At 38.0% G+C, this 22,405-nt stretch overlaps 2 protein-coding genes across 6 annotated transcripts in view; one reads left to right on the forward strand and one right to left on the reverse strand.

The window, feature by feature from the left end:
• The window catches only part of LOC145944121 (uncharacterized), a 399,257-nt gene that overhangs the window by 103,369 nt on the left and 273,483 nt on the right, over window positions 1-22,405 (forward strand). For all 3 annotated transcript variants that reach the window (XM_083052238.1, XM_083052240.1, XM_083052241.1), the window contains exon 7: window positions 13,308-13,363. In XM_083052238.1, the coding sequence (XP_082908364.1) occupies window positions 13,308-13,322 (15 nt within the window). In that variant the 3' untranslated portion in view covers window positions 13,323-13,363. The remainder of the gene's footprint in view (window positions 1-13,307; window positions 13,364-22,405) is intronic.
• LOC145944111 (uncharacterized) overlaps window positions 1-22,405 on the reverse strand; it is a 332,431-nt gene that overhangs the window by 34,072 nt on the left and 275,954 nt on the right. For all 3 annotated transcript variants that reach the window (XR_014426620.1, XM_083052206.1, XM_083052207.1), the window contains exon 12: window positions 4,480-4,668. Coding sequence is in view for 2 of the 3 variants with exons in the window: in XM_083052206.1 (XP_082908332.1) it covers window positions 4,480-4,668 (189 nt within the window). In the remaining variant the exon portion in view is untranslated. The remainder of the gene's footprint in view (window positions 1-4,479; window positions 4,669-22,405) is intronic.

The raw sequence follows: 22,405 nt of genomic DNA on the forward strand, positions 1-22,405 counted from the left end.
TCTGTAACGTACACATTTACGTATCATTTACAGACTATTGAAAAAATATCGATGCAAATAAACAAAAAAGTTCTCGAATCTAACGCGCGTTTTAAGAGAAGCTTCTCGCATTAATTAATTAAAATAAATTTAACGAAGGGAAAGAAATTATTCAGTAAAATGAATGTTTTCTAATTTATTTTCGAAACAAAAAATTTAACCCTTCGCGTAAAATTAATATATTTCTCCGACAATAGAGTTGCAAAAATTTGAGAGATTCGACACCCAAAGCGGCGATTTATTTTCGCGGGACAACCGAATTTCCACGGGAGTCGGGAAGCAAGATATCGCGGGCTCATAGGTCTCACAGATCGGCTCGTTCAATCAGCATACCCCCCGCAAATGAGCAATAGATCGGTGACGTGTATACACATCGACCATGTGTGTGTGTGTGTGTGCGCTGCGTACACACACGGACGCGTGCGTAATCCACAGCGTGACTATTAGTCGTAAGTCAATAATAAAGCCCTTGTCCTGCCGCGGCCTATAATGGCCGCGGTGAATTATTCTGGTCGGGAAGCATTGTCCTGATCGGGTCTCCGGCCGGCTTGGAATTGTCGGCGAGGCACGCACACGCGATATAACCCGGGCGCATATGTGCGCGCCGAATGCGTGGCTGTTTGCGCGTATGACGCGCATAATTGAGATGGATGTCGATTGATTCGCGGCCGGGTTTCGTTCGCGCGAGGTCCGCCTATTGGCAGCTCATTGCTAACACTCAAGTAGTGTAGGCTCAGTTTCCACTGTGGAATCTTAGTATATATGTCGTACTTATTTCACTTATTTTATTACATCGAAAATAAATTATGTACTTTATTAAATACCCTATTCTACCCCCTTCAAACCCCCTTCTACATCCCCTTCAAATTCTACCCTCAAATTCAAGATGCTAAATGTTTAAATTTTTTTTTATATTTTAACAAGTGCTTAGAATAATAGAGAGTCTGTAACTTTTATTAAATAATTATTTAATTTTAATTAGTAATGAGGAATTAAGTACGAAGTATATTTATGAAGAAATTTACTTCAATTAAACTAAATGTAAAAATACCAGAGCGAAGTAGGAAAGAAAGAAACTATATTTAAATTTATAAGTATGAAAATAAGTTTGAATTCTACGTATTTTATATGTTAAATAGAAATTGTCTTATTAGATTATTGAAAAAAGCGCTTTCAAACATTTTTTGAAAAATCTGCTTTGAGAAATATAATATTACTTGCGCCATGGAAACGCAGGAGTTTTCTGTTTCTTCGTATATTGTTGCCGATAAATTGTTCGCTATACTATAATCACGAGCCGCGTGATCGAATACGCGAAAAGAAAGTTTTCGCACAAATTGCGCACTCGAGAACGGTGTCCTCAAAAGGATTCTGTCGCTTCTTCTTTCCGTATCTTCCTATTATTTCTTGCTCGAAGAGATAAACTTGATTATCTGATATACGTTTTTCGACATCAGCTTCTCACTCGCGTATTTCCTATACTTTCTTTCCGTTGGAAATAGACCTGTAACGACTTTTAAATCAATCCGGAGCTTTATCGAAGTTTACTCTGTGGACTTTATTAAATAATCCACCAATAAAATTTACGCCGTCATTACAAACTCTGTTTGATTGGTTGAAATGTTAATAATAGAAATTGCGCTTGTGGCTTCTTTGCTCTTTGCAAACAGAAGTGCAACTGCAATTTCGATTAATCGTATTTTCTTTAGCCGGTAGATATCCTTGTTAACCTGCGGCTCAAATATATATATGGACGCCACATGTCTGCAGGGTGTATTTATGTAGATACCGGCCGATGTAACGCGCAAATATAGCGTATCAAGCAGATTATGTCACCGCTAAAATTACCGTCATCGACGAGTGGACACTGTCGATAAATATCCACCTCCTATCACGATTATTTCGCTTGTCGATATAGTTCTATGTGTTTCCAGTCGTATATCTATCTCTACACATATCGAGTTGTCGAGCGAACACTTTAGAAGCATTTTGTGTAAAATCCAACTTTTGTATTATTGATTTTTTTTAACGCTACAAAAAGCTAAAATTACAATTTGTTGTTTGCTTCGTATTGAAATAATTGTGCACGGAAACTAATATGTCTATAAAGATTTTATTTCAATTTATTTTTATCGTAATAAAATTATCGTGTTACGTTTACGTTCACTTGGCGTCAAAAAGAAAAATTCATTGTTACAATCGCAGTCGTCCATCGGTTAAAGTCTGATATCGATAACGGGACTCTCTCTCGAAGGGGCGGAGATCGGCGCCATCGATTCTCGCGATTCTACAAAAACGTCAAAGAGATCGCTGGTTTGATGATGAACGATTGTAGGTTGGATGGCGGCCGGCCCCAGTAGTCTTTAAAATATTCAAGCGAGAGTGTGTTTGACGGCCAATCGGAAAGGACGAAAAGTCGCGCTGGACGCCGGGACTCGCTCTTTCGAATTCGGCTCTTTTATCCCATCGAGCTCACCCCCAGAAGCCCAGCTGGTCCGCAGCCAGCTCGATGGATCGCGAAGGGAGGAAAGAAAAAAGAGTCGAGGCTGAGTGGGAAGGGGAGAGGAAAAAGGGCCTATTGTGTTCTTCAATGACAATCGCCGTGGCCGACGAACATTTGATCGAATCAATCGATTGGTTTCTATGGTTCTTCTAAACATTGCCGAGATGAAAGAAAAATGCTAAAGAGAAAGGGGGAGAGAGAGAGGAATAGAAGAAGAGAAGAGAAGAGAGGAAAGTGTAAGCGGGATAGCCTCTCTCTGGATTACGATATATGGCTAAAGGAATGAAGAGATAGAGAGAACCATAGAGAGAGTAAGAGAAAGAGAGAGAGAGAGAGAGAGAGAGAGAGGGATTCTGGAATATCCAGTAACTCCGAGCTCATTTGAATCAGACGCTCAATAATGTCCCTCAGGAGTACCGAAATATCTCAATATGTGTATATAACGTCGTGTTGCGGTGTGGCTTACGATCTCTAGTGATATTTGCTCTGGCAGTGCCATCCATCAAGGTCGCATAATACAATTCATCGGGATCGTTGATACATGCAGAGAAAGCGTCGATAATAATTTTCACCGTCACTGATAACGATTGGCAAGTTAATCCACAGAGGTGATCAGTCAAAAATGTATCTCTTTAATGAAACTGCTTTAATACTGCGTTATTAATTTATGCATATACAATATATACGCATATATGTGGTAGAAAACATATTTTGTACAAATCAATTCTCACTTAGGAATGTATTTCATAAAATTACAAATCTTGTTGGTTAAAAAAAAAACATATTTTATAAAATATATTTTACGAATTTCGCAAGAGAATAGAAAAATATTCCGCCCATATGGTAACACGATAAACTGTCCCGAGGACACTGTCGGCAGGGCTCGGTTTGCTTGGTAGCAACTGGGGAAGTCACAGGCAAAGAGCAACATTCGCCCGGAGGGATGGATTTTCCTGTTGGAGGTGGAGTTTAGAGGTCGGGAAATTAGTTTAGTTATGCGCCCGGCAGGGACGCCTCTTACGTTTTCACTACGGACCTAAGATCTCGTCGGAGCACGTACTAAGACTCTCCTTTTCTCTCTCTTTCTCTCTCTCTATCAGTTCACTCTGACTCTCTCTCTTTTCTTTATTCCTCGTAAACTTTTTCGAGTCTTTTCTTTGGTCCACGCTCTTCTTCCCGTGAATCCTGAAGAATCGAGCCGACTAGCGGCCCTCCAGGAATCAATCGAGAGAAGAGGAAGAGAGGCGTGGAAGGATTTTCCGGAGTGAGAACAAACCGAGCGAGCAAGGAAGAGCGTCTTCAAGTACGAAGTAGCAACTACCCTCCATTGAGGACTGTTGCTACTCGCTACTCCAGAAACAGCTGGCAGACGAAGACGTCATTGACTCGAGATCTCCGTCTCTTTTTCTCGCCCTCTCCTCTCTCTTTCTCTTGCGCGCGCGCCTACAGATTTTCTCCGACTCTATCGAGCGACTTTAAACACACTCGTTATAAGTGCCGCTTTGTTCGCTACGCCGCGCTCGAGTGCTATTTGAAATTTAAAACGTTAACGGGGCACTCTGAATGGCAGAAATTAAGTTCCGCTCGATGTCGACTTAATAATCCAAATGCAAAGTATTACATTACTTTCTGCGACAGATAAATCTGTATGTGGATGGAGCATGCAGAAAAATTTATGAAAATTATACTGCATTTATATGTCGAAGAGCTAACATTGAGAAACGACATATTTTTGTATAAAGTAATGTTGCATCTAAATCATATAGCTGTACAAATCTTTTTTTTTATTATATATTTTTGGAAGATTGAAATAAATTATTTAATATATTTAATATTATATATATTCTCTGAAAATCTTTGATATAATATTTATTAAATAATTATACTAAATAAATACATACGTACACACGTATTTCTCTATATTTATAATTATATACCTGGGAGTCTTCCTCGGTAAAGATAGCGTCGAACGCGAACATCTTCGGCGCCGCCACAGTAGGCCGTCGATCTTCTGCCGATGAAGATTGCCCGGATGCTGGGTCCACTAAGGTAACTTGCTTCTTCCGCTTATCCGCGTTAAAGAAGCTGCCTCCGTCTCCAGACGACACCCTCAGCATGACTTTTACCTGGAATATAGAAAAAATTTCAATTAAATTTCTTTTCTATTAAAATCAATGTGTGATAGGATTTTATTTAAGTCGAATTAAATATTAAATCCAAAATACAATACAAGTTACGAGATTGCTCAAAATTCAGAGCGTTATATGAAAAATTGAATTCTAAGATTAAATATATACAATATGGGGAACGAGATTTTTTCTTTTTTTCAATCGAGTTTTTCATTAGAGTATCTTCAAATATATCTTTTCGTGACATTATAATCACATTATTCACTTAACGGCAAATAGATATAACTATCATGATTGCGGACTGCAGTTAACAATAAATGCATTAATTATTATGAAATTGAATTAGTTTTGGAATCTGCCAATTGGACAGACAGTAAATTATATTTAGTGACTAAAGATAAAGCTTTCTCATCACACTTAAGCGCTCAGTGAATTCGCTTCAATAAGTTAATACTGTATAATGAATTAGCTCCTCGCTCTCTCGCCGAATAATGCGCTCATCAAAATTATCTGATAGACAGTTTCTGCCAAGTGAACGTCAAGTCTAAAATTACTGTGACCCACGGTCAATGAACGAGCCATGGAACTCACTGAATGCACTTACTGGATAAAATTACTAGACAAGAAAATTGTGTTTAATAAAACAATCATAGCTATATATCAATTTGCAATGCTTCTATCAATTATATTATTTTATGCAAATATCTTGATTAACGTAACGTGACATAATTAGTATAGAAATATAATAATGAGATATAATAATAACTCATTATCCACGTGAAGTTATGTAAGTTGCGTAATGCATAACTACATTTCAAATTTAATTGAAACATTTTACATGTATTGTGGGTTTTTTTTCTCAAGCATAGTTATTTTAAAATATAAATATATGAATTTTTTTATGCAAAGAGTTAATTTCAGTTCTACACGAATTTGAGAGATAATTTATCATCGTAAAAAGTGAGAGAAGAGATTAAATGATGAACGATCATTTCGCAATTTTAAAATGTTGAACGCGTGACATTTAATTACGATATTCGAGCCACGATGGATGTCGGGTAACATGATAACGGAGAAATGCATGTATCCAAATACGCGAGAAGATATTTGCTAGCCTCTCTCTCGTGAAATCGAATATCGCTCGCAAACATTGAACGTACAGTTGAGCGTTCAGGCAAACAAGTTGCTTATTAAAAATCATACATCGGATGAACCTGCGACTCCACTTATCTGTGGCTTTTAACATTCTGCAATTTTTGTTAATTCAGTATTTTGCGAATTATCGTAATAGTTATTCTCGCTCGCATCCATGAATTATTTTCTTGAATTCTAGCGTTTTACCAATTCCCATTTTTTCTCTGAAAATTACTCAATTCTATATTATTCTCAGTATTCCAGTTATTTTACGTAAAGCATAAAGCAGATAATACTGATTATCTGATATGATAATCAGTATTATCTGCTTTATGCTTTACGTAAAATAACTGGAATACTGTATAATACAATGTTACATTATTTCTGCAAGAACTCTAAAAATTTATTTTCAACGAATAGCACGAATTCACAATAGCACAAATGCAATCGAGCACAATAACACCGACTGAAAACCGTGCAAAGGGGGAAAATTGTGTATGGAATAGCATTAAGTTGTTCTTCCAGAGAGAATTCTTCAATTATTCTTATCTACGATTTGCGTCATATTTTACGCTCGCGCGTGATTTAACCGCGAACTCGAAACGTATCGACCGATAAGATGCGCCGCACGCGTCCTTCCGCGCGAAGTCACGGCGATGCGATGTATATTATTAAAGCCGCATCCGACACCCCGGGTACACCCAGATCGATGTCGTCGGGTACCGTGAACAATCCACGGTTTGTTCGCGCAACACACACCGGTCCGTTCGTCCGTCCGTCCGTCTGTGTGTCTGTCTGTCCAGGAAATTGGGTTTGGAGATTTCGTTCAGATTGCGGTGCACGTCCTATCTTTTGCATGCGGCAATGCTCTCTCCTGCGCGACGACACACAGGTATACAAAAACAGACGCGCGCCTTTTTTTTGTTTTCTCTGTCTTCCAACACCAGCCGACACTCTCTTTCCCGTCGGTTCTCCTCGACATTCTCTCCTGCCGCTTCTTGCCCCACTGTGTAAAATAGTTTCGCGAAAGGACCGGTACTGATCGAGCAACCGGAAATAAAACGGCTCCCTCGACATCGCTGGAGAAATTCCCGTATACATCGATCGTACGAATCTCCTCTCGATGTACTTCACCCTTTCGCGAAGGACGCTCTCGAAGGTGAGTCGTCGCCCTCCGTCCCTTCCGTTTCCCGAAGCTCGGCTATCTGCGAGGTAACCCTACGTGCTTGCCCGCAGCCACGTGGTATTTCGTTACGAAGCTGATTTCAAGGGTGGATATCAGTTCCGCTCGAACGGACCAGGACGAAGGAGGTTCGGTCCCCGGGTCCTCGAGGCTGTCGAAGGACACTTCGCGCTTCACGAAAGCCGCTCCGGTTCGCAACGATGGCGTTACGGCCATCTCGCAGCAATTTGCGGCGTGAAATTCTGAGTTTACAGGGAACCTACATTAAATTTTAAACTTGTAGCTCTCAATAAATAGAGGTTTTAAATACCGAAGCAAAAATTCTATAAAATAATTTTAATCCATTATTAAAGATTTTGCTTTGTCACAGAAATATATAAAATGATAAAATATTTTTCTATAAATAGTACGAAATATTAATGACTCGTATTTTTGTATTTTGAAATTTAATGCCGCCTTCTTGCAAAAAAATTTAGTTTGAGAAAAAACAACGGTGGGAGAATTTTTCGAGGTGCTTGTGTGAGAACGACTTTCATCATGTCTGAAAATATCTACGCTCGATAGACTTTTACGTACTGCAATAAAATGTCCGAAAACTACGTTTCAAAACGGAGGCCTCCTGTAAGCCTGTTTCGTAATCATCAAAGTTGGGACAAGTACGTACAGTCCTCGAAACGGTAAAGGGAGATAGGGAGAGAGGTTTACCGCCACTCTACTCGAATTTATGCATCCTCTCCACGGACTATGAATCCAGGTTTACGCGCCGGTACGTTGGAATTAATTAGTTCGCGGTCCAGCCTGAAACATGTAACTGATTCGGATGGAAACTCGGCGATAAACTGTGATCAACGCGCTAGTGATCATAGAGATCTCTCCAAGATTTATTATAAGGATTATAGAAGGACTTAATCTGACGAATAATTTACTGAAGTTATACTCGTCATTCAAATGCTTTCGTGAATTGGATATTGACTTTATTTTAAAATTTTAATTCATATATTTATGCATATATATTCCTAAGTTTTTCAATTGTTCATCAAAAACGCACATATTAATATTTAAAATTAATTATATTTTTAATTACTAAAAAAATGTTTATAATTAATTTATATATTCATTTCTAAATTGAAATTTTTTTTAATATTTAAAATATGGTATTAAACAAACTGTAAATTTACTCATTAATTATAATCGATGAGCCATTAAAAAATATTTTTCACATATGACAGACCAAATAGTGCTATCGGAAATGGCACTTGCAACGGAAGTAGCGCATTAATTTTTTAATACTCGAAGGCTGACGAAGCGCTTATCAAACGTGTCGTACACACGTTAGGTTACAACATACGAGTATTTTATGGCAGCACTCGTCTATGGTATTATCCGCCAATTTACGATCATGGCGCGACGTGTTCGGCGTTTATAAATGAGCGATACGTCGCGCAAAGTTCCATATAAATTCTCGTCGAGCTCTCGATCGGGTCATCGTCTGCGCGATAGAATCAAGCGATGATCGATACCCGTGTCCCGACGATAAACAATGTAACGCGATAAACGCGTGTAACACGAAGCAAGATGTCGCTGCAAATTATTTTGAACCAAGAGTGCGACGTTTTTAAAAATATGAGAAAATGTAGAAATTAAACGCGTTTACAAAGTGAAAAGTTGACAGTAAAATTCAGTGAAGGACGGGAGCGAAAAAAAGAAGAAAGATACAAATGCGCGAAATTTACGAATAATACAATGCGTTACGGTAAAATATATGTATACGATAATAAAGATTGTCGAGGATATTTCAAAAATATAGAAATTGAATTAAATAACATTAATCAAATTTATTATTTAAATAAATATTGTATCTCAGGTTTTAAGCTCGATTGACATTTATATTGCGCATAATACAAAGATATTGTGTTTGTCGCATTTGTTACTAATTATTATTATTACATAAATTTTGCAAAAGAGAATATGATGAAACCTACACAGTGGGATCTCAGCCATATGCCAAGAGTTTATGGTTTGATTCGGCGTTCATAAAGCGAAATTACCCAGTACGAATTCATACAAGTACACAGAATATCAACGATGTTGCGTACTGCTCTACCGCCCGTCAAAAGTTTCATAATGATCCATAATAACAATTACTGAACACACTGGAGAATCGACGAGACAATACCAGCACGGGTTTAGTGCAAAAGTTGAGCGACCTGTAAGGATTTGATAGCAATCTAAAGTACATTCTGTGCGCTTTACGCATATTTATGCAAAATTAAATATTTCGACGAAAGATATGCGTGCTGCAAAAAGAGAAAAAGAGAAGCATAAAATATTTCAATTATTTTTAATTAGACAAGAAAAAATTTATATAACAATTTACGACATTTAATTTTATTTATTATAATTTGATCTCTATTATATTGTTTCTTATACGTGAAATTTGAAATTTCGACTTTAATTTTGCGTTGATAAAATTAAGCGCAGACTCGATTATATTTCTTTCTCTGTGATAGTAACGTAAAGTCATCGACCATTGTTGAAGAAAATCTCATTGGCAGATCGCTAAAGCGCTTTTAAACGTGAATATGAGGTATACGACAGACGCGAATGATAGAAACTAATTGTTGTAACTGGAGTGTCTCGACTCCGGTTTTCAACATGATGCGTTGTGGTACTCCACAGTCTGGCATTTTGTGGCCTTCGGTTGTAAGAGACGAGAAGCGAAGACCCGAGGGAGTACAACTTTGACAACGAATATCATCAAAGCCCTCGCGACCTATGATTGCGCGCTCTTTAACCGAAGATTATACGCCGAATGCGGTTTATTTACGTAATTGTCATCCGAAGGGAGTGATTCCCCGTACGAACCCTTCGTCAAAACTGTAATAATCGTCTCACTGATTGTCCTCGGGCGATTTCGATGTTCGGCTTCCAACGCGCAGTAATCGATCTCGCATGTAAATTGGTCGTATCTCTTACAGATAGGAAAAGAATTGTACCACGCAAATGTTGAATTAATTAATTAATTTAATATACGAATGGAGACTGAAAAAATATATTTTATATATATATTTCTATATAATATACCATTGTAATAAATATTTTCATGCTAAAATATTAGTTCAGTATTAAATAAATATAATAACAATACAAATTAAAATAAAAAAAAACATTACATTCTTAAAAATGTAGACATTTTCGTAAAATCAGTAATGTTTCTCTTAAAGTACATTTTGCATATTGCTGCAAAATCTCGACATAAGATATATATGTACATATATAATCAGAGACACATATTTATGCTCGAGATATCGTGATAAAACCATCTAAATGTCCAGCCTCGGGGCAAGCTGAGGGGCTAAAGTTTCTGACTCGGCCGTTAAGGAATTTACACCGTGAAAACCTCCAGGCGATTCGAACGAAATTTACGCCGCGAAATGGGTCAGGGGCATTTCATCCCTCGCGCAAGGGGTGTACTACCGACAAATCTGATTTTCACGAGACGTGGCGAATGCAATCCCATCAGCGTCGAATTTTCCCCGACGATGAAGCATCTATAGGGTGATACGAACACAATTCCGTGCCTCGATGATCAGAAGTCAATTCGGGAGAAAAATAGTATACCTGTCATGTTTCTATTTTTTTTTAAATATATAAACAACGCACCATAGAATTTATTTATTAATTATACATTACAGTAAAACATTAATTATCGAGTTTTAGATACGTACGTCTCAATTTAATACAATTTTTCTTTCGATATCGTTACATGTTGTACATAAAAAGCTTATATATTTTTTTTTTTTTTTTTTTTTTTTTTAATATACTAACAAGTAATATTATCAAGTTCTTTATTTCTTTATCAGTTACATTAACATGATAAAATTTACTTTCCGCAAATTAATCTATGCACACTTGTACAATGTAAAAGTCTCAACCGTTTCCTGATCTACAGTCCGAGAACTCTATTTCTTCTGCTATGTTTTTTACTCTCCTGCAAACATGTGCCTCGGTATGCCCCTTATCTCAGTCGGTGCGGAATTTTGCGTTTCAGTATGCAAGCACTACGACGTGGCACACGACAAGAGCGTTACCTGTATACAAGGTAACGCAATACTTCCGTGGTCGTCTCGCTAACAAAGGTGCGGGTGAAGAGGGTAAAATGCACGGTGAGGGAAGGTGGCAGGCGGAGGAAGAGGGAAAGGTTGTTTAAGGCGGACTGGCTCGCTGGTTGGCTTGTGCAAAAGGGATCCTGCGTCAGTTAGGGTTGTCAGTCAAGTAGCGATAGCGGATAGAGTAGAAGCGTGCCGCACGCTACTTTAGCCAGGACTGAGCGAGCGTCGCGTTCGCGGTATATACATTGGTACAACGGTGTGACGTTGTAATGGCTGTATAATGGCGGCCGTACATGTTATACGCTTAATATCGCGGCGTCAAGCGACGTGGAAAGCAACAACTTGAAATGCTAGGCCTGACTCGCGGTCTGGTCTGTTTACGACGGTCTGGTCGCGCCTATCTCGCTCGCTCTTGCCCGTCTTTCGGTTCGTCTTTTATCCAACTGCTCGGCTTTCCTCCCTAATATCGTCCGGTTATTGATTCTGTCAGTCGCGATGCGCCGATGGAATTACGCACTTGTAAAAGCGATAATGTTAGAAATCTGTAATTCGTATTTGATATTTTTATAAATAATTTCGCGATCGTCGGCGACAATTTTCTGAAAATGCATACTTTTCTTCTGAAAATTGCGAAGATAGCATTTTTCCGCGTGCTGAAAAGTATCGCGGTTAGACCCTAAGATGCTAAGTGTCTAGATTATAGCAGCCAAGCCGTAAGGAACACAGCTTGACGTACCGTGAAGTATGACAGTCATAAATTTCTTCACGCCACCAACTTCCACCAGTGTCTCTTCTTCTCTTTTTTTTTCCTCCCTTTTTCTTTCTTCTTTCCTCTCAGGTAAATCAGAAACATTTGATACATTTCTCAATTTATAGAGAACGGACGTGTGCAAATCCGCAAATAACTTTCATCGTCATAATCACTAGCGGATCCTGACGTCGATAATGGGGGGGGGGGGTTGCAAAATTATTTTATTTAATATTTTTGGTTTCATGATTAGCTTTTATTCCAGGATCAACGACGTCGATAGCTATTTAATGTTTGTTTTTCTCTATTTATATTTGTTAAACAAATTCAGCAAAACTGTTTCTTTTAATTTGCAAGGGGGGGGGGTTAATCCCCCCCCTCTCAGGATCCGCCAGTATATATATATGTATATTATATAGATATATAAAGAATTTCTCGCCTAATTATTTTCGTGCAACGAAATTATCTCATCATTTCATCCTATGTCTGACTTAATCTATACTTAACTCCTTGAATGCGTAATGAGTATAATTTCCAGTGTATCTTATACATACATACATATTGTATATATTATATAGATATAAAGAATTTCGCCTAATTATTTTTATGCAACAAAATTATCTCATCATTTCGTCCTATGTCTGACTTAATCTATACTTCACTCCTTGAATGCGTAATGAGTATAATTTACAGTGTATCTTATACTTTTATATATATATATATATATTATATATTATATATATGTATATAAAATATATATATATAAAAGTATAAGATACACTGTAAATTATACTCATTACGCATTCAAGGAGTGAAGTATAGATTAAGTCAGACATAGGACGAAATGATGAGATAATTTCGTTGCATGAAAATAATTAGGCGAAATTCTTTATATCTATATAATATACATATATATATATATATATAAGTATAAAATACACTAGAAATTATACTCATTACGCATTCAAGGAGTTAAGTATAGATTAAGTCAGACATAGGACGAAGTGATGAGATAATTTTGTTGCATGAAAATAATTAGGTGAAATTCTTTATATCTATATAATATATATATATAATATATATTATATCTATATAATTAATCCCCCCCCCTCCCGGATCCGCCAGTGGTCATAATCATATGTTTTCTTTATACATTTTATACATTGATGGATGTATATATATATATTGTAAATTTTACATACGGAATAAATTGATTAGTGAAATGGTGAAAGAATGATAAGATGCGTAACAAAAAACACAAAAAACATCAAAATTTATTTTTTAAATATTTGTTTTTATATTCTCCATTTGACATTTCGAATCGTGATATTTTCCTTCAATACAAGAATTTAAGTATGGAGTTTTTAATAATACTTGTTACGAAATAGCTAGGAAATTTTAATAAATTATTAAAGTCTGTCAGTAATAAATTAATGTTGTTGTTAATTTTTTGTTGCAGATGCTGTCGACCTAGCCGTTCAATAAATCCGTCAACAGAGTGCAGTATCATACTAAGTAAGTTTAAAATGTAATCTATTAAATATTAGCGGACTATGAGCGGACTAATTAGTAAAGGCCTGTTGCGTAATGCACAGTTTGTTGCATAAACACGAAAGAGAAACGAATGTATTACTTATCGTATTATCAGACATTGATCTTTTCGCGTCCCGTATCGTTCATTTATTATTTTTTCCTCCCTTCGGCAATTTCGTCTCTCGTTACCCAACGTAGAGCGGGACCCTTCCTCTTTTAGGAGAAAAATCGCTCTTATGTCAGACAGGAAGTGGCAGACGAGAGGAGGGCAGACGAAAAAGAAAGAAATTGGTTTCCAAAGGTAAACTAATTTCAAGCCACTTCGTTTCGAGGAGAAGTCAGCCTTGTCAGCCTTGTCTCTGCCTCTTTTCTGTATCGGATGTTCTCATTTCTTCGTTCATCATTCGTTTTCGTGCGTCTAACCCCGTTGACCCAATTACCGCGAAAAAGTCGGCAACGACCGCGTTTGCATCGCCGTACGCAGTAAAAAGGACGAAGGACGCAGCGCCTCGGTCCTTCGCAATCTTAAATGCTAATGAGACACGATGCCGGTGATCCTTTGAAGGATCTCATCGTCCTTTGAGCATACGACGGCAGCCAGTGGGGGTCCATTAGACACCGCTCGCTCGTTCTTTTGCGAAACTTTAGATAGTGATCTCTTGGGATGATCAAAATGGGATAACGTGCCGAGATGCATCAATGAGATGACATTTAACAATTATTATTTTTTTATATTTTTTCTAATTATAATATTTTTTAAAAATAATTTTTTATATTTAAATAGAAAAAAAATACAGTTTTTGAAAATTTTATTTCTCGATAGATTTTTATATATAATAATTAATAATAAAATATACTAAAAAACAATTTTCCATAGAGTAATTTGTCAATCAACGCATATATATTTTTAAATTTCTATTTGTAATCTGTAATCTTGTATGAAAAATATTAGGTGAGAAACTACATTCGAGAATTCATAATTCGTGCGTCAAATCTTTCAATTACAAATCTTTTTCTGACGATTATTGCTGTTCCTAATAGCGTGCCGTGAGTACACTATTTCGTCGCCGCCTTACTGCACGTCGGGCAATTCCTCCGTACGTAATCCCTGGTAATTTCGACGAGGAACATAGCAGTCGGGGGAGACGTCTCGACGTTTGGATATACCGTCGAGCCGCAGAAACCGAACGTACGTGTAGCGGGAAATGTAAATTGCTCGCTTCTGCCTAAAGCCGCGGTGTAATAAATCTCAGCGGCGAAGACACGACGATTGCCATCTATCGAGTAGGGGTAAAATATCGAAATCACGTAGATACGCGAGGGTTAAGAAACGTTGGAATTCGGGTTGATTGCTTCTGACGAATATATCCGAAAATTCCACCTCGCACTTGTAAGATAAAAAAGTGTCTTTTTTTAATAAAATATTTAAATTATTCAATTTATATACCATTTAATACGAATTAATTAAGAAGTAGACATGAAATATTCATTGACTGATACAAATGAAAAATATACGCATTATGCAATTTAATGCAAAACTATACAGTCGACGTGTACTTTATTATCAGGCGGATTATTACTGTTATCGACATTAAGTGCAGTGACTGCAACGTAAATAGGTCACGACACTCGGCAATGTGTGCGATTATATCGCTCGTATAATTATAATAAAATGTACATTCCTATTTTTCTGCCGAGTGGGCGAGTTTCTCTCCTCTCGAGCCGGCGCGGCGGATTAATGTACGATTCGCGTGACGACAAGTCGTTTACACGCGCGCGTAATTATCGTCCCTGCCTGACGATATCGTGCGTTTTCCACGGCGATATCTCGCGAAACGGCCGAAAAAAGAGTGAATTATCACGGAAGCGGCAGACAAGCTCCGATTTTCGTCAACAGCAACAGTCCGTCTTGCCGATCAAAGCGCGATTATATCCGGACGTAGTGATTTGCCCGAAAATTATTAGCCACGACTCGTACAACAAAAACTAAAAATGAGAAAGAGAGGGAGAGAGAAGAAACAATTTCGGGAATCAATGACACCGGCGTGACGATCGGTCGTAAAGTGCAGCGCGCAATTATTGTCGCGTCGCGAGTTAAATCGCACGTGTTTCTGCGGCACGCGTTTCTCGTACACATGACTGCCTGACAGCCGATGTAATAAAGGCCTGAGATAAAGCCTCAACTTCTCTCTCCCCCGTAATTCTCGGTTTCTATATCCGAGGAACGACCTGCGTGACGAGCAGCCGTAACGAAGGGAACGTTGACGTCGCGGTTTGCCGGATATTTTTCGGCGAAGGCAAAGGGTTCCCCGTCGACACACGGGCGCAGTTAGTTGTGCTCCATATCGAAAAACCATTTTTCACTCTATGTTCCGTTTCTGAACGCCCCGAAGTTCGTTTTCTAAAACTACTTCCGATTGCCAGAATTATTTTGACGATCGATTCCGTCGATATTGCAAAACGCTTTCTTTCTTCTCACATTTAGATAAAAGTAAGGTATTTACTGCAACTATAAATAAAAAAAATTGTTAAGAATTAATTTTTCAGAAATGCGTTTAAAGAAAATAATAATTTTATTTTAAATTAAACAGTTGATCAAGAGAACCTGAAAATTTGAAGGTTGTATCAAGTAGGTTCATATCTAATTCGAAAGTGACAATTTTGTATTTTAAACTTCTTGGTGAATGTATATTATACTGTCGTCTAAATACGATGGGATTCAGATTTCGGGATCATCTGTATCCTTTTATCGAACATTATCTCTCGTGAAGCATACGATCCGCACGATGCTGTAACGCTCAATATCATTACGTATAATTTCATTACTCCGCGAATGCCGGCTGCTCCGTTAAATCGAGTTGCAAGGTAGATAGAACACTGGAGAATTACCTGTCTGAAATACTAATAAACCTTCTCGTGTTTCCTGTAGCCGGTACACTCGCCGAAGGAGAAAATATAGATTGTAAGCGATAAAGTTAATGTTTTACTACACCATATTGCAGTCGCCGTTTCAGTGGCGACTTTGCCATTTTCTCATTCTCCGCTTTTGTTACACACGCGTGAGAAAATTGATAATATATCGATTCTCTTTTATTTCTTCATGTCTTTCTTCCTCGTGCAAATCTGAACTTGTTTTAATACTTCGTTACGGCCTAAATTTGGCACACGAAAAGAAAAATTAAACGCTGCATTGTGTGAATAAATGAGTGGTCGAATATAATTTGTATATTTATCATAAATTGTTATATTGCTAAATTTTCTTGATATTTGTGATTTAGATTTGTTCAAGTCATTAAATATTATTTAACATTTTGTTCAGTACTGTTTTCATTATGCAATTATTTTGAAAAGTCTCTATTATATGTAGACCTCTCTCTAATATACATATATGTAATAATAATGATTAGATATTAATTTAACTTGTATATATTTTATTTATATAATCTATAATTATGCATATAAGCAATATTAAAATTGTTTAATTTTAATAAACTATATAAACAAAATTATTAAAAATATGTAACAAAAATATACATGAACGCGCGATGTAAAAGAATTTTTGCAGTATCTCGACTTAATTTCTTTTCTCTCGAGGAAGAGAGACGTCGAGAAGCTCGAGGCTGTAAGCGCGCAAGGAGTTAAATTTTGAAACTAACTCAAGCTTATAACTAAGAAGACTGAAGGCTCCCTTTCACAACTTTATTTTCGCAAATCTGTTCCGCCTTTTTGTAATGTCGGAGAATTAAAGTTGGAGAAGAATAACATCGTTTGGGGCGGGGGGATGTGAGAGAATGACAAAACGACAGATAAAACTGCGAAATCACTTTCTACGTGGAACTCACGCTCTAACTCTGCGAAGATCGATGCAGCGAGAAAAAAAAAGATTTCTAGCCCTCCTCCGGTACTACGTTGCGCTTAGCATATTCATGCTCGAACTATTCGGAGTTTTCCGGTGTCTGATCACCATCATGCGCTTCTACATATTCATAAATGAATCGCGATGCATGAGGGTTGGCCTCGTTATTGTAAGGAGCCGAACATAAATGCCAATATTTGATCGTTGCATTAGAAACCTCACAGTAGACATAAATTCATTCTCGTGATCATTATGCTATTATTTCATTTTATAAGATTTTTGGAAAGGGGTATTTAAATAAAATAATTAAATAATAATTATTTAAATAATAAATATATTTAAATAATAATATTTATATGGAATTTTTTTGGCGATTAATTATAAATTGCCATGAATGTGAAATTAAATTAAAGCACATAAATTGTGGAATAAGCTAAATATGAAATATTTCACTCTCTTTATTATTCTTTTGAAATTTTATTTAGATGGTATGTAAAATATGTACCACGTGGCACGAGATAAAAGAGGCGAGAAAGGAGCGCGATCGCGAGAGAGATGAGGCGACGCGACGCGACGAATCCAGTCGGGCGACAATAGTAAGTGATACGTGCTCGTGTATGGTCAGACGGTCCGACGCTGCGGCGCGCGGCTCCCTATCGCGCATGTAATATGCATGTATCAATACGAACCTTGTCAAATATATCATTCCGCTCGATATACCCGAATGCGTTTTCGCGAGCGGTCGCCCCCCCGCTGCGGACTTTATTCCATTTCCCGTTTTCCGCCGGTATGTCGGTGTCGTGCGCGGCATAAACAAGCGCGCCGATGCAAAAAGGCGTCCTTTCCTCGCACGTATGGAGTTACTATGAGCCGAAAGAAACAGCACGGCAACGGGGTAGGCAGACAGGGGTGGGTAGGTTCGGAGAGAGGGCTCGTTCTGTCCTTTCCCGGATTATACCCGCACCTGGAGCTTTCAACAGGTACGTTCGATGCTCGCTCGTGTGCGTCATGTTCGATACAGCGATGTAGCGCGTTAACAATTACTCGACGGACTGAACGAGAAGCGGGAAACGTGGGAAGGCAAATTATTTCGCGGATCGATACTGCGGATAGGTACCTCGTGTTCGTTGAGGAAATGCGTGGCTGTAAATTCGTGAAAATTTGCAGAAATTTTATAGTTGTAAATTGTAAAAAATGTTTAAGCAGATCATGTTATATATATTCGGAAATCCAGCGGAATAATTATTCGAGATTAAAAAGAAAAAGTGTGATTTTAAGTTAATCAGTTTGAAAATTATTATTTATAAAAAAAATGTATACAAATATATCTAAAAAATTTATTTTCTCGCTTTTTACGTTCCTAAGTAAATAATCGTAAGCAATAAATGAAAAATGTGTGTTTCAATTTACTAAAATATAAAAAAATATATATATATATACCATAAAGAAAAAAGTATGAAAGAGTAATAACAATTGCAATTCACCGTCGATCGATCATGATCGCGTTACACAAAGTTCTCGCGCATCGTATTCCCGTTTCCGCTATTTCCTCGCGGAGGTTTCACGCGAATTTAATCGTCTGGAAAAGAGGGCGAACCGTAAAATGGCTTTATCACGGCGCGGTACGCCGAATTCATAATTCACCGACCTAGCCTCGCATTTACGCCGCGTTCGCCGCAAGATTGCCGTGAGAGAGTTGCGGCAATAACGGACTTCGTTCGCGAAATCGTTTTTCCCACTCTGACTGAGACCGCATCTCGTTTACCGCACGACAAGCGATTCCGCGCCTTGTCTCTCTCTCTCTCTCTCTCTCTCTCTCTCCCCGATTCCATCCTCTTAATTCGCCCCTCGGGACAATAATCGATAAAGTGCATTCAAATGCCATTCTGATCCCGAGATACGACGAGTAGGTGACTTATATATACGGTGGTCGAGTGTAAAGGTTTAATGTCGAGCATAAACTCGACGAACTTTAGCCCACATCATACGAAGGCGTGCTCGTAAATCGCGCTCCTGCCACTTTCAGCAGGTACATATATCTATCTGGTCCGTCGCCTTTCTTTTTCTAACCCTAACGTCGTAGCCTGCGAAATATATACCGTCCGTTCACATCGCGACTTTACGGTCGCCCCGGAGATTGATTCTCGTGCACATGGCGAACGATAAAAAATGAAAATTGCCTCGTATTTTCCGGCTCATGAATCACGCTCGAATTGACAGTCACGTAATTGTCTCGTTTTGACGAGAAAAACAGACTTAAATAAGGGGAAATTCTTAGCCCCGGCGACCTATTAGTAGTTCCTCTCACGCGAGAAACTACTTTAGGTTTTATTGAATTCGAAGTTAATATACCCCAGGATATACACTCTCTCTCCGCCAATCTATCATGTGATGAAAGCTCTCTAATAATGCTTTTTTGCGATAAACTTTTTTAATAACACTATCAATCGCTGCAGCAGCAGGTTCCTTTCATTTGAATAAAATTCAAGCGCGAGTTAATTTTCGAAAATTTCGGCCGAGCGTAACGTGAGAAGAAATAATTCGTCTCGCATCATATTTTATTAAGCGGATTTACATACTGCTTCGCTCCGCTGTTGTGCAATCCCAGCCAGAATGTAAGCTCGCACCGCCAATGTTTTTACGATGTAAAAACATCGCGCAGCGCGCCTATATTTCGATCGCGTTATAATTTCATTAAAAAAAGCGATCGGCCGCGCGGTTCGTACCGAAGGTAACATATATATCGTCGTTATAAACGCGATGCGGTGCGCTGCTTGTTCGAATTGAAAATTCATCCGTGTGGATTAAACAGAGCCTAGTCGCGCGCGTTCAAAAATTAATTTGACTCGCTCTGGCAGCGAGCCAGAAAATCTGTTTCGCGAGTTTTCCGGAAATTCAGAACCACACGACAGAGCTCGTCGTTCTTCACTCGGGATATTTCCGAAGAGCGCGACTTTGAACCGGTTTGATTTGATCGCGACGCGAATTTCGCATCACGCAATTCCATGTCTCGCGGCGGCGCATTCAATATTCTTCTCCATTATGCCGGTAATGGCTTAATTACGATTCGATTACGCAATGTGCCTCCTTATTCACTCGATTTGTCGCGAGCGGATGCTGCGCAACGGATCGGGAATTAATCTGCGCTGTAATGGCGACGATGCTCGAATTACTTGCGAGACAAGAGTGAAGAGGATTGGGGAAGCGGAGCGAAGGAGAAGTATTTTCATGAATCTATCGTGCTTTATTGCGATTAAATGCGAGAAAGAGTTTTTGAGGTTTGTGTAAATGGAACGAGAATAATTGCAAATATTATCGAACACTGTGTACGGAATAATAATGGCTTTTAATGAAATACTGAAATGTGTAAAAACGTGCAAGTATCTTTTATATCTTATATTCTCTCTTTTTCATCGTGCTTTATTTTTTATTAATTGTAACAAATTTTGTAAAAACGTTATCTCTCCAGGAAAACTCTTTCTACAATATTATTATTATACTAATTTCATCAAAATTATGTTTTTCATTTGTAAAATTATTCACAGCTCAGCTAGCCGAGTTATTTTGTCGTTGCAACGTTTAAAACACAATAATCCGACTGTTAGAAATCTCTTCTGCCGACATAACTCGATTACGCGCGCAGTTAAACGAACGGTATAATTGCTCGCAGAAAAAGATATAGAAAGGCAGAGGATTTTCTGTCTCGGGGAGATATTTTTTTACGTTTAATTAATAGCGCCGTGTGTGCGGTTCAACGATGATTTCTAACAAAGTAATATATGTGTTATACATATACGTAAAAAGCGGTTCCCCCTCCCATGTGAGCGCGACGATTCATCGAACAAGGAACGGATTAAGGTTTATTCTACGAATTTAACGAAGTCTGATCCACGGCTTTGAGACTAACATGGAATGTGTACAACTTTGATAGGTTTATATATTCGTTGCTCTCTCTTGGAGTATCCCTTTCTCTCTTTTCGTTGTAATTTGTGTACTCTCGCACGAACAGTTTCGGAATTTAGAATGTTTTATTTCGTTATTGCTATATTGTTGAATCAAACTTGAATTTCAGTATAACAATTTTATAAAATATTTGAGTTTCACAAAGTATACTAGTAAATGCCTAGTGTATTTATTTGTTTTTTTTTTTTTTAAGTCTATCTGCAGAACAAAAATCATTTCTGCATAAAATATTATTATCACGAGTTCTATAGAATATTAATTTATATAGAAATTAGAGTGTCTTTCTCAAATATAAATTTTTTTTCTATGACGCTTTTTTCATTCTTCATCTCTAAGATTTTTCAGATCGCGCCAAATATTAATAGTAAATTGAAAATTAATTTGTATGCAATGACAGTAGCATAATGTGTATGCAAATTTCACAGACTATATTTACACGATTAGCATTATATTAAACTGTAAATTAATTTTCTAAACATGTAAAAAAATCTATCGTCTAATCGCGGCAGCATATAACGCAATTTGTATCGATCGTGAACTGCGACAGGTAGAACGTTACTCCAGAGAGTTGCAAAGGAATTCTTAAAACGAATTCGTACCACCCGCGAGGTGGTGCTGTTGCTCAACTCCCGTTGTTCCTCCAACCCTTTCCCGACAACCTTCGTGTATGTCGGCTTGAATTTTCGCGGAAGCTGAACACACATCCTTGTCTTGGCGCGAAAGAGCCGGTAAGGATGAATGTTTTCGGGAGAAACAGACCTACGGGGCCTCGCGCATGCAACAGTGAGCGCACGTACGGGCTGCGACGATTAATATTAATCCACCGGGAAGGAGGCAGGCACATTAATATCAATGCGAAGTATGCTAGCGCGCGAAGGTGGAACTGGGTGTAGAAAATCCCACGGAGCGGAGTTGCGGGAAACGGCAAGTTCCGCGCATAGACTTGATAAAGTCGGAAATGGTAATTTAGGAGTCCCGTTGTTGCCAACAATGCTGCCAACAATTTCGCGCTTCCGAGCTTCTTGTAAGATCCACAACATGCGAGAAATCACGCATTCGTTCTCCCTCTCTCTCTCCCTCTCTCTTGCTGTTTCTCATTACAAGTTAATTTGTTGAATATTAATTTTTGAAGTAATTAATATCTACAATTGACATCGTAATTAAAGTAATAATTTGAAATAATTATTTGCAGTTTATTTATATTA

This window comes from Prenolepis imparis, unplaced genomic scaffold (assembly GCF_030444845.1).
Source record: "Prenolepis imparis isolate NDT839.2.m4 unplaced genomic scaffold, iyPreImpa1.0 SCAF_12, whole genome shotgun sequence".
NCBI classification, from domain to species: domain Eukaryota; kingdom Metazoa; phylum Arthropoda; class Insecta; order Hymenoptera; family Formicidae; genus Prenolepis; species Prenolepis imparis.